Source organism: Epinephelus fuscoguttatus, linkage group LG5, assembly GCF_011397635.1.
Source record: "Epinephelus fuscoguttatus linkage group LG5, E.fuscoguttatus.final_Chr_v1".
Classification (NCBI taxonomy): Eukaryota; Metazoa; Chordata; class Actinopteri; order Perciformes; family Serranidae; genus Epinephelus; species Epinephelus fuscoguttatus.
The window spans coordinates 17,272,635-17,286,662 of NC_064756.1; the positions used below are offsets into that span (position 1 = coordinate 17,272,635).

The window sequence follows — 14,028 nt, forward strand, 5'->3', positions numbered from 1 at the left end:
TGTAAAAATAGGTTGCTTTTCTTTGTCGAATGTGATAGTTAACAGAATGTGTTTTGGTTTTGAATTATTGGTTGGACAAAATAAGACAGTCAAAGATGTCACTCTGGGCTTCAGGAAATTGTAAAAGGCTTTTTTTACCTTGACCAAAAAAGCAGTCACAAAAAAAAAAAAAAATCAGCTGATTAATTGCAAAAAAAAAAAAGAAAAATTGTTGCAGCCCTATTTCTATTATACTTATTTGAAGCACACACACACACACATGCACGTGAATACAGAAACTTGCATCCACATATTGGAAACCAAAACGTTTTTATTCATCATCTTCTTCTGATACAAAAGTGTTTTTAAATAACAAACAAGTCTTAAAATTTGCTGTCACGTTTTTACAAGGATAAATTAGCAATTTCTTTATAATACATTGATGACATCATCAAGACAACATGTTCTCTACACAAAAGGAACAGTCTAGACCTTAAAGGCTATGATCAGCGCCGACGAACTGACCCCCAACTTTAATGCATATCTGGGCTTCTGAAAAAGCGTTCACACATCTGTAGTAACAGTGGTTCTCAGTCTTCATTACGCCGCGGCACACACTCAGCATGTTTCAAGGCACCACTGTTGAGTGATTGTTTGGAAATGTCACCTGAAGCTCAGTGTGGTCATACCAGAGTGGACGGCCAGAACTTGAGTTTCAGAGGGAAACTGCATTAGCTCAGAGGGGAGGTGGTCAGAGGTTAATTCAATTCATTTTAACTCGCTGTAATGTTTGCCTGACTCTGGAAATTCAATAAGTGTGCCAAAGTGTGCTGGTTTGAGAAAAACTGCTTTTTTACAGCATTCTAGGTTTCACCAGAACCACCAGAAGTAAACTGAATGCAATAAGGCTGCTGTTACATTTAGCATGATTTAGGTAAAAGGCCGTGCACACTTTAAAGCTACTTTCTGTCCCCTTCAATGTTAAAATACCTGTGACAAGCTGTGGGAGGCACTATATGGTTTCAAATGACACACAGGGGCAAAGCTCCAAATTATTCAAGCCCTTATGCATTGAAATAGCCAAGAATCAAATTTTCTTTACTTAAATGTAGAAGGCATACGTAATGTGACACCCCCCACGTATTATACATTCAAAGACTTACTGAAACGCAAGAGCTTTGCTAGATTGTCAGGCAAATATATGGTACACTGGAGCAGTTGCAGAGTTTGGTGAGTGCAGCAGAACGACCAGGTGTAACTCACTGTAATTAAAGCTTATAGTACATTCTATAAGCAGTTATCTCGTCCCTATCGTCCGTGAATTTCTGAAATGTAATGTACAATAATCTTTGCCAGGGATGACTTGATTGTCTGGGAAATGAGCTATGCAGTAGAGGAGGTTAAAGAGCAACAGGCAGGCAGCGGGCTAATGAGAGCATCAGACACACGGACAGACAGATATGCAGGTAGAACAGACAGTGATGGCCTTATGAATTGAAGGGATGAAGAATCATAGCTTAAAAAAGATGGAAAGCAGACATAATTAAGCAGATACCGTTTCCTATTATTGGAGTTATTACTCTGATAGCGATCATAACTGCTGGCGGATGAGATTCGTGGGAACTGATTCCTCTGTGTGTATCTGCATATATGTGCATGTGCACATGCATGTGTCTGTGACAGCTCTCTGTTACTGCATAATGTGTCTTTTGGCAAGTGATTGTCTAATAACGTGTAATTCTTTGACGTGCCTCGGGTCCGGTGTTTGGAAAAGAGGGCAGAGGGAATAATTTCATTTCCTGGATTTCATGGTAACTCAAGAGCATATACAGTACAGGGTTTGCACAAAGGCTGCACACATCATTAGAAGTTAGCTGAGCTTCCCGTAGATTACTGAGGTAAAACACACAGGCCTACATTTCCCAGACGCCTCACCGCTTGCACATTTATGGGTTAATAAAAGGCACGGCTGGGGGGCTCCCAGGATTCATTGTAGTGAGCTTTATAGCTACCACAGACTTTACCTCAATTACACATTAAAAAAATAATCTCACTATGTTTCGCTGCTCCTGCCTTCACAATATTTGTTAAAAAAGTGATTGTGACTTAATTAGTTATTTTTTCTGCAGCGTTCACTATGAAAATCGACCAAATTGTTAAAGGCTCTCTGCATATTAACATACTGTGTAATAATTTGTTGTTACATCACTGCCGTCCCTGGTAATGCACTTGTGACAAGCACAGACACTTCACATATTGTCGAGAATTATAGTGCATTATTACAGCTTAGAGCTGGTTTCCCCAAAAAATTCTGAGTAATAAAATCACCTGCTCTTTCATATTGTACAAAAGGTAATAATTTACAAAAATGTAGAATAGCGTGGTTCAAAAGTAAACAAATCACAGGTTTAAGGCCATATTTTATGTTTTTATGATATTATAATTACTCTTGGTCTGGGATTTCATTTGTAATTTCCCGTGTGGACATAAAAAAAACCTCACAGGAACTCAGATGCTTTTGGGAAACATCAACCTATACCTGTATAATGTCTGCACCAGGACTCTCCAGTGTAAAATTCAAAACTTCAAAAGACCCCCAAAAGACACAACGGCATCAGGGTTACTGTCTCCAGCAGGTTCAGTCTCTTCTGCTGAGGGCTCTGGAGGAAAGCGAGGCAGAGAGGTAGACGTGGTGCTACACAGCTTGTGGGTGTGCCTGGTCTGCATATTGACGCTTCTGTTCTGCCTTTTTTCGTCTCTCTGTCTCCTTCATTTTCCACTTTCTCTATCTCTCTGGGCAAAAGAAGTCTAACAGAGGTAGAGAGGCTACTGTTGCTACTAATGTACGACCCAATCCTCCAATTTTCTCCTCCATTATCACTGTAAGAGGCAGTTAGAGGGGGTGAGGCATGCTTGCAGACTCTCAGCGAGCTTTTATGATGCCATTACATCCAGTGGCTTCCTTGAGAAACTCCTGCTTCTCCCTCTCATCTCTTTCCTCTGTCCTCTCCACCTTTTGTTCGGCAGAGTGAGTATCTGTAAGTGACAGAGAAGCAGGTAGAAGTCCATTTCCCTCTCTCTTCCTCCTCACACAACTGTCTCGTTGCCTTTCCCCGGTTTGATCCAGCCCTCGCCCGGAGCCCTTTTGCCCCCTCGGTTTGCCCTGCTGTCCCTGAGCAGGCGGGCAGAACAGCGCTGCCAGGTGTGGAGGGTTTTTGCTGACCAGATCCACATGCCTGATGTGATGCCTACGAGCAGTGACATGAAGATTCGAAGCATCTCTGATGCCACGTATGAGTCCCGGGTGCTGGCTCTGAACTCCCCCCAGTGGGAGAGCTGGTAGAGGTAACAGCCAATAACGGTGGATGCCGGGACGGTGTAGAGAACAGAAAATACTCCAATCTTCACCATTAAACGCTCCAGCTTGTCTGTTTTGGCGCCGTCCTTCTGCAGATTGGAGCGGATCTTGAAAAGAGCCACGAGGCCAGCACAGATGAACAGAGTGCCTGAGGTTCAGAGAGGGTAACAATAGTCAAATAAAGACCAGCAGATATAAGAAAAAAACATAATGACAGTCACACAAAGCAATTAAAGAACTTGGGATTATACATGTTAGAGAAAGACTGTGGGGCCTGTGTATATGTAACATAGGTATAAGCCAGAGGTGGGACCAAGTCATTGTTTTTGCAAGTCACAAGTGGGTCTCAAGTCTTTTCACTGAAGTTCCAAATCAACTCCTAAGTCCTAAACTTTGAGTTTCCTAAACAAATCATAATGCACTCTTCACCGAATGTAATGTCATTTTAACAACAGAGCAATAATACATTAAATTTACAAAAAAATCACAACTGTTTTTTTTAAATTTGTGTTTTATGTCTTAAAACATGTTTGCTGGAAGTTTTGCGTCATCGCGTGCAATTTTCAACCTTCATATTTTACATACTGCAATTTGTTACCTCCACCAAGGAGGTTATGTTTTCGCCGGTGTTGGTCTGTTTGTTTGTTTGTCTGTTTGTTTGTCTGCAAAATAACTCAAAAAGTTATGAACGGATTTTGATGAAATTTTCAGGAAAGGTGGATAATGGGACAAGGAACAGATGATAATTTTGATGATCAGTTGAAGCAAGTGGATAAAATAATAAAATAGCGCTAAATGGCACTGTGTATTCACCGAGTTTTAGAATAGACTCATTCCATGACCAGACGTGCGCCACCGGCTGGCAGTGCGAGTAGGCCTACTGGGCTCGTCAGGAATACATAAAGTCTATCGTCTGACTGAATGGGGGTTTTCCTGACTCAATGACACAGTATGTACAAAATGCTGCTGTTGATTAAAACTGCCTCCCAACTTGATGTCTGGGTGGGGCTAACATGGAAACCTGTATCCAGGTGGCAGAAGCGACGCGGTTTTTGTTGGCATTCTCACCAGACACGTCACGTTTCGGTGCGCAAGCGCCATCGCCATAGGGAAAACACATGCAAACACTTCCAAGACGCGCGCCTCACGCGAAAAAATAGTATTCTATAAATAACCTAATTGTGATGCAGGCTGCAAAATCTGATGCAGAGGGGGAGGGAATATCACCTACTTGGTGGAGGTCTGCACTCTCTGAGTGCTTTTCTAGTTCAAACAAAATTCGGATAGGTTCAAACAAACTGCATCATCTGAGGATTTAGGGCCAATTCATAGTTTCCGTGTCTGCGACGGTCTGCGTTGGTCTATGCGACATAAATATCGTCATCCACCCATGTGACCATGCAAACTGTATGTACAGCAAGCATGGCGACTGCGCATCCTCCAGCCTCTTGTTCTATACTCCAGTCTTGTCCAAAACACTGTGGTCAAGCTCTCCACAGTCACTGCAATAGGAGGACGGTAAGCTCACCTACCAGCCCTCCTTTTATTTGCTGGAAACTGAGGCAGAGCCCCAAACTGTACAATGAATAGAACCATTCGTGCGCCCAGGTCATTACAGCTGTCTGCAGACGTTCAATGCGGAAAATATGTCAGAGCACTCAAATGTCGACTTGGGAATGAATAGCGTGAATGTTAGCTGATTCAGGAAATAAGGGAAAATAAATTGATTCACGGCACACTTTTTAAATGACCTTCTTTAATATCTTTGGGGAAAAGTATCAAGTATTTTCAAGTCAAAAGTCAAAAGGCTCAAGTCCAAATGAGGACATGAGTCATTTTGTCAAATTGTGTCAAAAGTCATCAATTTGTGACTCTAGTCCACTCAAGTCCACACCTCTGGTATAAGCACTATTTATTTTAAAAAATAAGGAAACTTAAAAAATAGATAAACTGATTGTACTATCATGTTGTAATTACCTATTAGAAGGTATGTGGCAAGCGGTGCCACCACAAAGCCTGTGAGTGCCTCCTGCTGCTGGTTGCCCACATAGCAGAGTCCTGTCAGGTCATCTGCATCTACCAGTCGCATAATGAGGATGACGATGGTTTTAACGGCTGGGATTGCCCAAGCTGCTATGTGGAAGTAGGAGCTGTGCATTTCAATGGCTTCATGGCCCCACTTCAGTCCAGCAGCCAAGAACCATGTGAGGGTCAGGATCACCCACCTGAAAGAAAGAGAGCACAAGGAGAGTAAGAGAAAAGGTTAAACACAGCTCATATGTGCAGTTATCAGATATCTGAACCGGCATTCAATTCAGTTGCAAATAACAATCACATGTTTCCTGGAAACAAGATGCTGAGGTTACAGTGGGCTACTGTTTACTGCTGCAGAGCTCAAAACTTAACTTTGCCCTCTATATAACATTTCCTTAAAATTCCCTCTGTTGTAATTAGCTCATCGTGAGATAGTTATGGGTTACATAACAGAGGGATGTGATCATGTTTAAGGAGACAGTGAGGTCCTTGGGCTTTTCAGTCTGCTGCTCTTCCAAAAGGAAAAAGTGAAGACAAACAGGAAAATGAGGGCAAAGTGAAAAGGAAAGAAAAAGCGCTGCGACAGCAGAGTGCTTCCACTGAGACTGTAGTATAGCACGCACTCAAAAAGTGGCATTTTCTTTTTCTTTTTTTACAAAGCCTGCCTTTGTGCGTGGAAATGAATTCATCTAGTCCAAAGGTTATGAGACAGGATAGTTAGACTTTAAAGAAAACAGGATGCAAGTCTTGTGTTCCAATTGTTCTACAAAAGTCCATTCACAACAGCTGATGACAATGGGACAAAGACATGAAAGATTGATACGATAAAACGTGTGTGTGTGTGTGTGTTTGTACTAACCAGAGTGAGGAGGCCATGCCAAAGAAGTAGAGCAGGAGGAAGACGATGGCACAGCCAGTGCTCTTTAACCCTTCTTGTACTAGAATCGGGACAGCGGTGGCATCCAGGTCACAGGAAACACGCTCCCTGCCCAGTGTCAACCGTACCTGCAGGAAAGGACGGACAGTGACAGTGGAAAGAAAATGGTTAAAAAAATATTAATACATAAAAGACATAAAGTCACATAATCTGTTATTCTTATTACAAACCAACTCAAAATCTGACTTTTCCATTTAGATATGCAGAACATAAATATGTTTTATTAGTATTTGGTAATTAAAAAAGCCTAAAACTAGGTTTATTACTGCTTTATTGTTTTGACTGGTATCTGTATTTGCTTTGGTTTGTTGAATAATGTACACATTTCATAGGGATCAACCCATTAATTTCTTGGTGCAGTTATTGTTCTTTTAATGTATTTAATTTAATTATTTTTATTGGACAAAGCTCATTGATCGACAGGAATAAAAACTCTAAGCCTTGTTAGCCTAATTTGTATCTGTTGACCCCGGCCAAATGTTAAAAAAGGCAAGGGAAAGAATCGATTTATCAATACATGTGGATTCTGAATATTTGAAACTGTTTGGGTCTCATTTTCAGCAGTATAATACACGGGTAGGAGTGTGTTAACATTTACTACAGTCATTCTGCTGTTCTCTGCTACTAACTAGAAAATAAGCATCAGTCATTGTGTTGTAGCCTTGTTATACTCATTTTTTTAATAATTAATCCTCATGGTATGGCTTTAAATGAAATTGAATATGGATATTTTTCAAGGTACTTTTTTGTGAACAATTTTTTATTGGCCATCCATTTTTTCCTTTTTTTTAAACAAAAAACACAAAAAAATTAACATTAATACAAGACACAAAAACAATAAGGATACACCAATGACAAAAAACCACAAGAACCACAAACACTTATACAAGCATACACACATATACTAACATCCCCCCCCACCCTCCAGGACCCATAACCACCCCTGCAAAGATTGAAACAATCAATCTGCTCAATCAGATACAAAGAATAACTAATGAAGAGAATCATAAAAATGACCTTTAAGATAGGCCAACACCAAATTCAACAATCATTTGAAACTGAACAAATCACACTTCTGCAGGTTCAGCGCCCGCTTGCATGGCATCAATAAATAAAGTCCATGAGCTAACATTTACAACTTTAGCACATGCATATTTTATTTTTCAAGGTACTGTATTTAAGCTAGAAATTCCATTATCTTGCGAACACTGCTATATCTAATCCTGTATATTTTGAGATTCAAATATTAAATATTAGCATTATAGTCCATATTATAATGACCACTATAGTCTAAATCAGTGGTTCCCAACTGGTGGGTCGTGGTCCAAAAGTGGGTCGCTGGTCCATTCTGAATGGACCACAAGTGATTGGCAAACTTGTCGTGTTTGTAAAGTGAATTTCTGGCACATAAGTTTTGTTTTGAAGTGTTGTTTCCTGCTGTAGAGTGAGTGTTTAACAGACAGCATACTAGCTGATGACATGGCCTAATGAAAGTATGATGTTGAATATATTTAACTGTGTAAACCCTAGACTAATGACTATGGAGAAAACTGGGTCTAAATTATGTTTTAGTTAATGTTTTTATACCACCGTTTTTTGATAGATTCTTTTTTATTCATTCTCCCCAAACAAATGAACTTCAATGGGACAATATAAATGTACTGTAAATCTTCCACTTACCAGGTAGGCAACACTGTACAGATTGCAGCACATAGATAGGAAGATGATGGGCCTTTCCGGGTAGGAGAAGCGCTGTGAATCCAACAGAAACGTCAGGACTGTCAGGGTGGTCGACAGGAAGCACAGCACGGCCCACACTGCCATCCACGCATCCGTGAAGACTTTGGCCCCGCGTCGGTAGAGCCCGCTGTCGTAGCCACACTGGAGAGTGCAGCTCTCAGTCTGCTTTAACCAGGTATACTGGTCGGGTGCCGATCCCAATGCCTGGCACTCCTCCTGGTGGGGAGGATGGCGGACGGGCTGGTAGGGCGGGTCCTCGTCCCCCGGGCCCTCCATGCACATGTGGTTGTGGTCGTTTTGAGGTGGGAAGAGGCTGCAGTTGAGCACCTGGAGAGAGGCGTGGTGGGAATTTTGATGGCTTGTTACAGCTGTATTTCACTGTTAACAACATTGTTGAGCTAATTTACATAATAATAGTCATAAAAGAGAACATTGTGTTTTACAGCTTTGGTTTCCTATGTCCTATTTTGTACATTCTACTTTCTTAAAACATGCAAGGAATCCTTGTGATGGTGTGACTCACCTCAGGCCATATGAAGCCAAACTCGTGGAGCACAGGCAGGCATTTCCTCTTGACGGACAGACACATGCTACCACAGGGACCAATGGGGATGGGAACCTTGTCTGTGCACATTGGCACATAGACTGAGCACAGGAAGAACTGGAGAAAAATGGAGATAGAAGATCACAAGTTGAACATTTAGCTTTTAGTGTGTGTGTGTGTGTGTTCTTTAGTGAGATTTCATAGCATACCGTGAACTGAAGCACAAAAGTCATTAATTGAGCTTGAACTGATGATGCTACAAGTGTATTAGGTATTCAAACACTGGCTATTCTATTTTTATAGAGAGAAAAGGGAGAAACAAAAATATTGAGGAGAGTTTTAAAAGTGAAAAATTGCAGTATTCCAAAACCAATTTAAGCTGACAGTGCAGTAAGAGTGCAACAGTTATCCAATATTATGTCATATTTCAGTGCGCTGGTTTGGAGGCTTTGTTCCAGTGAAGTTAAAGCAAACTGTGAGGCAGAGGGTTAATCATGTCATGGGCGTAGTAATTGTTAAAGAAGTGGAAACTGTGCGGTGAGAACCCTGTGGGCCAATCTTTCTATATATTACAACAGGATTACAGCTGGTAGATGGCTACACCTTCTACTCCCACACGCATGGATCCTCCATCTACTTCAATTTACCACTCACTATCCTGCTGCTGTCTCTGTCTTTACTTTCAGTACATTGCATCACCTCTTCCAGTGGTGGGTTTCTGTTTTCACTTCTAATAAGAAACTCCGCGACTTGAGTGAAGACGCCGTGGCCAACACCAACCTGCTCCAAGGTTACACACACAACTCCACGTCTTTAAAAACAATCTGTGGACTTGACAACACTGAGGGCATGTGCCATGTAATGCTCCATAATCCCCCCTAATCCAAGGCTCAGTTTTCTCTGTCCCATGGCAGTGGTTTTGAAATAGATATCTAAATCAGGGTGATAAAGATAGTGAACGGTCTGAAGTCACTTTTGACTCTTTGAGGTGGTGGTGATGTGGAGGAGTACGTACTCTGGGGTTACAAGAGGTTGCAATTTTTGGTGATTTCATGCCTTAACAGTGAAATCTGTTTGAAGCCGGAATGTAAAATCGCGCCAGGCTTGTGATATGAAAATACACATAAGCAGAAAGTATATTTCACTCGGATTCCTTCAGGTAAAGAAAACAAACAAGCTCTCCAGGATCAAAGACATGGTGATAGCTGACTGTAAATACTAAAATGTGTCAGAATGGAGGGTTTGCTGCAGTTTTGTCATTTTGGAAATATCCCTAAATATTTACTGGACCACATTGAGAACAGAATGTTTTGGGCTTGCAGCCTTGGTCCAGTGATAGCGAAATCTCAGCTTGAAATCAGGCCTTGAACGGAGCCCAGATTGAAACATGAATCCCAGAAGGGTGTCAAGGTTGGGAAATAAATACACACAGAAATATTATACAACTCCTTTTCTGTGAGAATTTATAAGCCAGGTAAACATAGAAAATGTGAATCTGTGTGTCACGTTCATATTAGACTATAAAATTACATGTGTGATGAATAAATTGTGTAAGAATTAAAAGTTATAGAATCGATAAGCTACTTTCCTGATATACACCTACATGCTAATAATGTTTCTACATTTGCAAAAAGAAAAAAAAAGTGTGCTTTAGATACATTAAGGCCATACTGTAGGGAAGTATGTGATGTCAAAATCAATTATGGAAGTCAGAGGGAACTTCCTTTAAAACTATTTTTTACACTATTCTCTGATTCATATCTGGGTTGTAGCATCGCTTTATCTCTGCAAATAGAGCAGTGGCTGATCTGGAGACAGTATTGAGTGTCTCACTGAAAATAGAGAATCTTTGTTCCCAGCTGAACCACACATATCAGGGACTGTGTGTGTAATTCTCTCTTAAATTAAAATTTAAAAGCTAACAAACCGACAAAGTTGCCTCGCGTGTGAGCATCAGTGGAGGGTTGGTTTGTGTGATTTGCACATCATTCAGATTCATTTAGGAAAAAAAGTTTCCAAAAACAGAAGATATTAAATTAGATGAAATGCCATTCCTGGGATTTCTCACAGTGAATTACAGCAGTGACAGTAATTTAACACATTCTGGGTGTTTCCCCTCCGACCGTTGGTAACCTGAGTGCTGTCACTTCACTGCTAAAAGCTGCTCCGGTTACTTGTCAGGAAGCCTCCCATTAGAGCAAATGTTAGGGGATATGGTTTCCCTTTCCCCTTTCCTCCCTCTTTAGCGTGTGTGTGTGTGTGTGTGTGTGTGTGTGTGAGAGAAAGAGAGGGGGATAAGGAGGGGGTTGTCAGCTAATCTTACGGGACAATTTTCAGCTGGAGGAGGACAGTTTGGTTTTATGCTGCAGTTGCTCCTTGTTCTGCCTGGCTGTCTCACACACATGGACACAAATGTTTCTTAAGAGCTTAAATTTAACATGTAATATATATGTTTTTACTTCTGTTTCCTAACAACTGTGTGCATTAAATAACTGAGAAGGTAGTAAAGTAATAAAAGTAAAATGTAACTTCAGGAACATCTGGGAAACAGTTTCTTTTCATGTCTCTCTCTTTAGACGTACATTTGTGAGACATGGCATGTCTAAATAAATAGAGTAACACACGTAATCACTGACAATTTGATTTGTTGTGTCCTTTCGTTCCAATTATAGTCTAAAGTCAAATCTTAAAGACAAGGACATGGCCAATCTAATTTTTTTTCTTACATGGTGCATGAGGCAAACAAGCAGCATTTGTCTAAGGGACACTGAGGGCACCATTGTTACCAAGAAGACGGTACAGTATATAGCACTGAAGACTCAGCTGTTGCTGTGTGGGGCATGAACTCAGAATGTCAACAGACAGAGGGGGCATTTTCACAGAAATTAGCATGACAGTCTGGCACAACAGGAAGGAAGGGAAAAGGCAGGGACCCCTCTACTTATTTTAACTCTCTGGGGGCCAACCTATATTATGCTCCTGATTAGAACTGGCACCACCAGTCTAAAGTGTTCACTGTTGCTGGTAGCTCCCTGTCATGTGCTCTGGGACCACACTATGTTCCCCCCACTCTCTCCAAACACACACACACACACACACACACACACACACACACACACACACACACACACAAATATAGCAGACTATGTCGACTCAGCCATGCCTCTTTTTTAAGTCCAGGATCAGTGCTCCTAAAATTGCGCTCCAGCCTCAGTGTGTGCTTTTAGTAACGCGCCGTCTATTCTATTCTCATATCAGTCTGCATTTTCTGTGCCTCCCATCATTCCCAGTACCTTGAGTTGACTGGAGCAGCCGTACTGTATGAGCGGCGTGAACGTGGTCAGCTGCAGCTCGGCGTCCGACTGCAGCACGTTGCCGACCAGATTGGGCATCTTGGTGACGTTGTAACCGAGACCCTGGCACATGCTGATCCGGATCGGGTCACAGGTCATTTCCTCCACCTCATCGCCGAAAGCGTGCACCACGCACAGCGGACCGACCAGCCCGGACAAGAGGAGCAGAGCTGCCCCGCTGAACGACATCATCATCATCACCATCCCGGGCATGGTCACCGCGAGCACTGACTGCACGGCTGCCCTGTGTAAATGCTGGCACAGTTAATATCCTTAAACACAAAGTTAGGTTGGGTCGCCTTGGAAACAGCAGCGCGTGTTTATAGTCCAGCCGGAGTGGAGCGCGTGTAGTCCCGTGCGTTTTTGGAGGTTTATAGTATCCAACGAGCCATTCAGCAGAATAAAATATCCATAAAGCTGCAGTGAATCATTGCGAGATCTGCGCGTGTTCTCAGTTAAAAATAAATGCGCGCATGGAGTTAAAATAAAAACCTACATTTGGATAAATCCCGCAGTCCTTGTTGCGTTGTTGCCCGTTGCGGAGACGCGGAGCGCAGCGACGAGACACAGCGGTCTGCTTTAGCGCCTGCAAGCGTCCAGCTCTAAACTTTATTGTGTCTGTGAGGAGAGACTATTTTGCCCGTCCAGAGGAGAGCCGACCAATCCGTGCGCCGGAGTTGGGTTTCCCTGACCAACCCCTGACCAGGAGGGCGGGCTCCAAGAGAAAAATAGAAGAGTGAGCCTCATCTCCTCCCCTCTCCCCCTTATCCCCTCTCCTCCACTCTCCTTTCCTTCAGACTTTTCTCCTCTTCTGTCTTCTTGTTTCTTCTCTCATCCCATTCTATTCTCTTCTCCCCGTGTTCCCTCCTCCTGCAAAGAAAATCAGCAAGCACTCCCCAACTAATTCTGACAATATCCAGAACCTGTATTTATACTGGCTGATGTGGCTTACATATATTTTTATTGGCTGTATTTTTAGAAAATAAGCATCTGAAAAGTTGATTTTTCAGTGCGTGTGTGTTTTTATTTTATATTTAAAGTCCCTAATGGTCTTTTAAGCCCGTCTGGAACTTCACCACAGGTTCCACTCTCCCTCTCTAAAGGCCCGTCAGCTTTAAGTGCTCGTGACATTGTAATTGAAAGTAGGGCCTTAAGTGATGCTGAAGCATTGGAAATCTGTTTTGCATTGCAATGAATGCGCATACTGGACAGGTTTTGTTTGCTCGTGGCACCCTGGGAGAAGACTTCTCTTTTACAGCATGAAACTAGCAGTGAAGAGTGTTGTTTTGGCTTTTCAGTGTTGTAAAAGTGGACTTGGGTGAGAAAGTGCTTGGATTTGTTGCAAATATTCCAGGAGGAGGAGAGCTCAAGAAATACTTGATTTGTGTTTGCTTCCAAGTGATTTGTACGATTCTGAGGTGCTTAAACCATCTGCCAAGTGTAATCAAACTCAACGTAAGAGCTCCACAGACCTTTTCAAATACCACAAATACCTGAAACTGTATTCTAGTGTCACTTTGCCCAGAGTTTAAATGGAACAGGATTCGGATAAGATTCAGTTTCAGGCAGAGTGACGCTTTATTTTAGTTGCCAAGTTTATTTTTATTTATTTAGATATTTTTCTGGGCATTTTTAAGCCTTTATTTGATAGGACAGATGAGCGTGAAAGGGGAGAGAGAGGTGGAGTGACATGCAGCAAAGGGCCACAGGCTGGAGTCGAACCCAGGCCGCTGCGGGAACAGCCTTGTACATGGGGCGCCTGCTCTACCACTAAGCCACCAACATAGTTGCCAAGTTTAACTCAATCTAAATGCACCCAGAGACAGGGTGAGACTTCTGAAATTAACAATTTCTGCATGTCCAACTGCATGCTAGTGTTATTTACCACAAGATATAATAGGTAACTTTTCCACATTAAAATGTCTTAAAACAACTAGACCAATGTCGTATATTTTGTTGAGTTGTGTATGACATTATCCCAACTGTTTCCAACAATGTTAAAACCCAGAGAAACCTGTAATTTTCATCATGGATGCAGTCCGTGTCATTTGGTCACTGTTGCCGGTCAGTGGCATCATATCCC

At 42.0% G+C, this 14,028-nt stretch overlaps 1 protein-coding gene across 1 annotated transcript; it reads right to left on the bottom strand.

The window, feature by feature from the left end:
- Positions 1-292: 292 nt before the first annotated feature.
- On the bottom strand, positions 293-12,567 carry fzd4 (frizzled class receptor 4). The gene is made up of 6 exons (XM_049576515.1): positions 11,886-12,567; positions 8,572-8,709; positions 7,989-8,375; positions 6,231-6,376; positions 5,315-5,562; positions 293-3,485 (listed from the first exon to the last, which is right to left on the bottom strand). Exons 1-6 carry the CDS (start codon positions 12,156-12,158, stop codon positions 3,067-3,069), a joined length of 1,611 nt encoding a protein of 536 aa, XP_049432472.1. The 5' UTR covers positions 12,159-12,567; the 3' UTR covers positions 293-3,066.
- Positions 12,568-14,028: the final 1,461 nt, after the last annotated feature.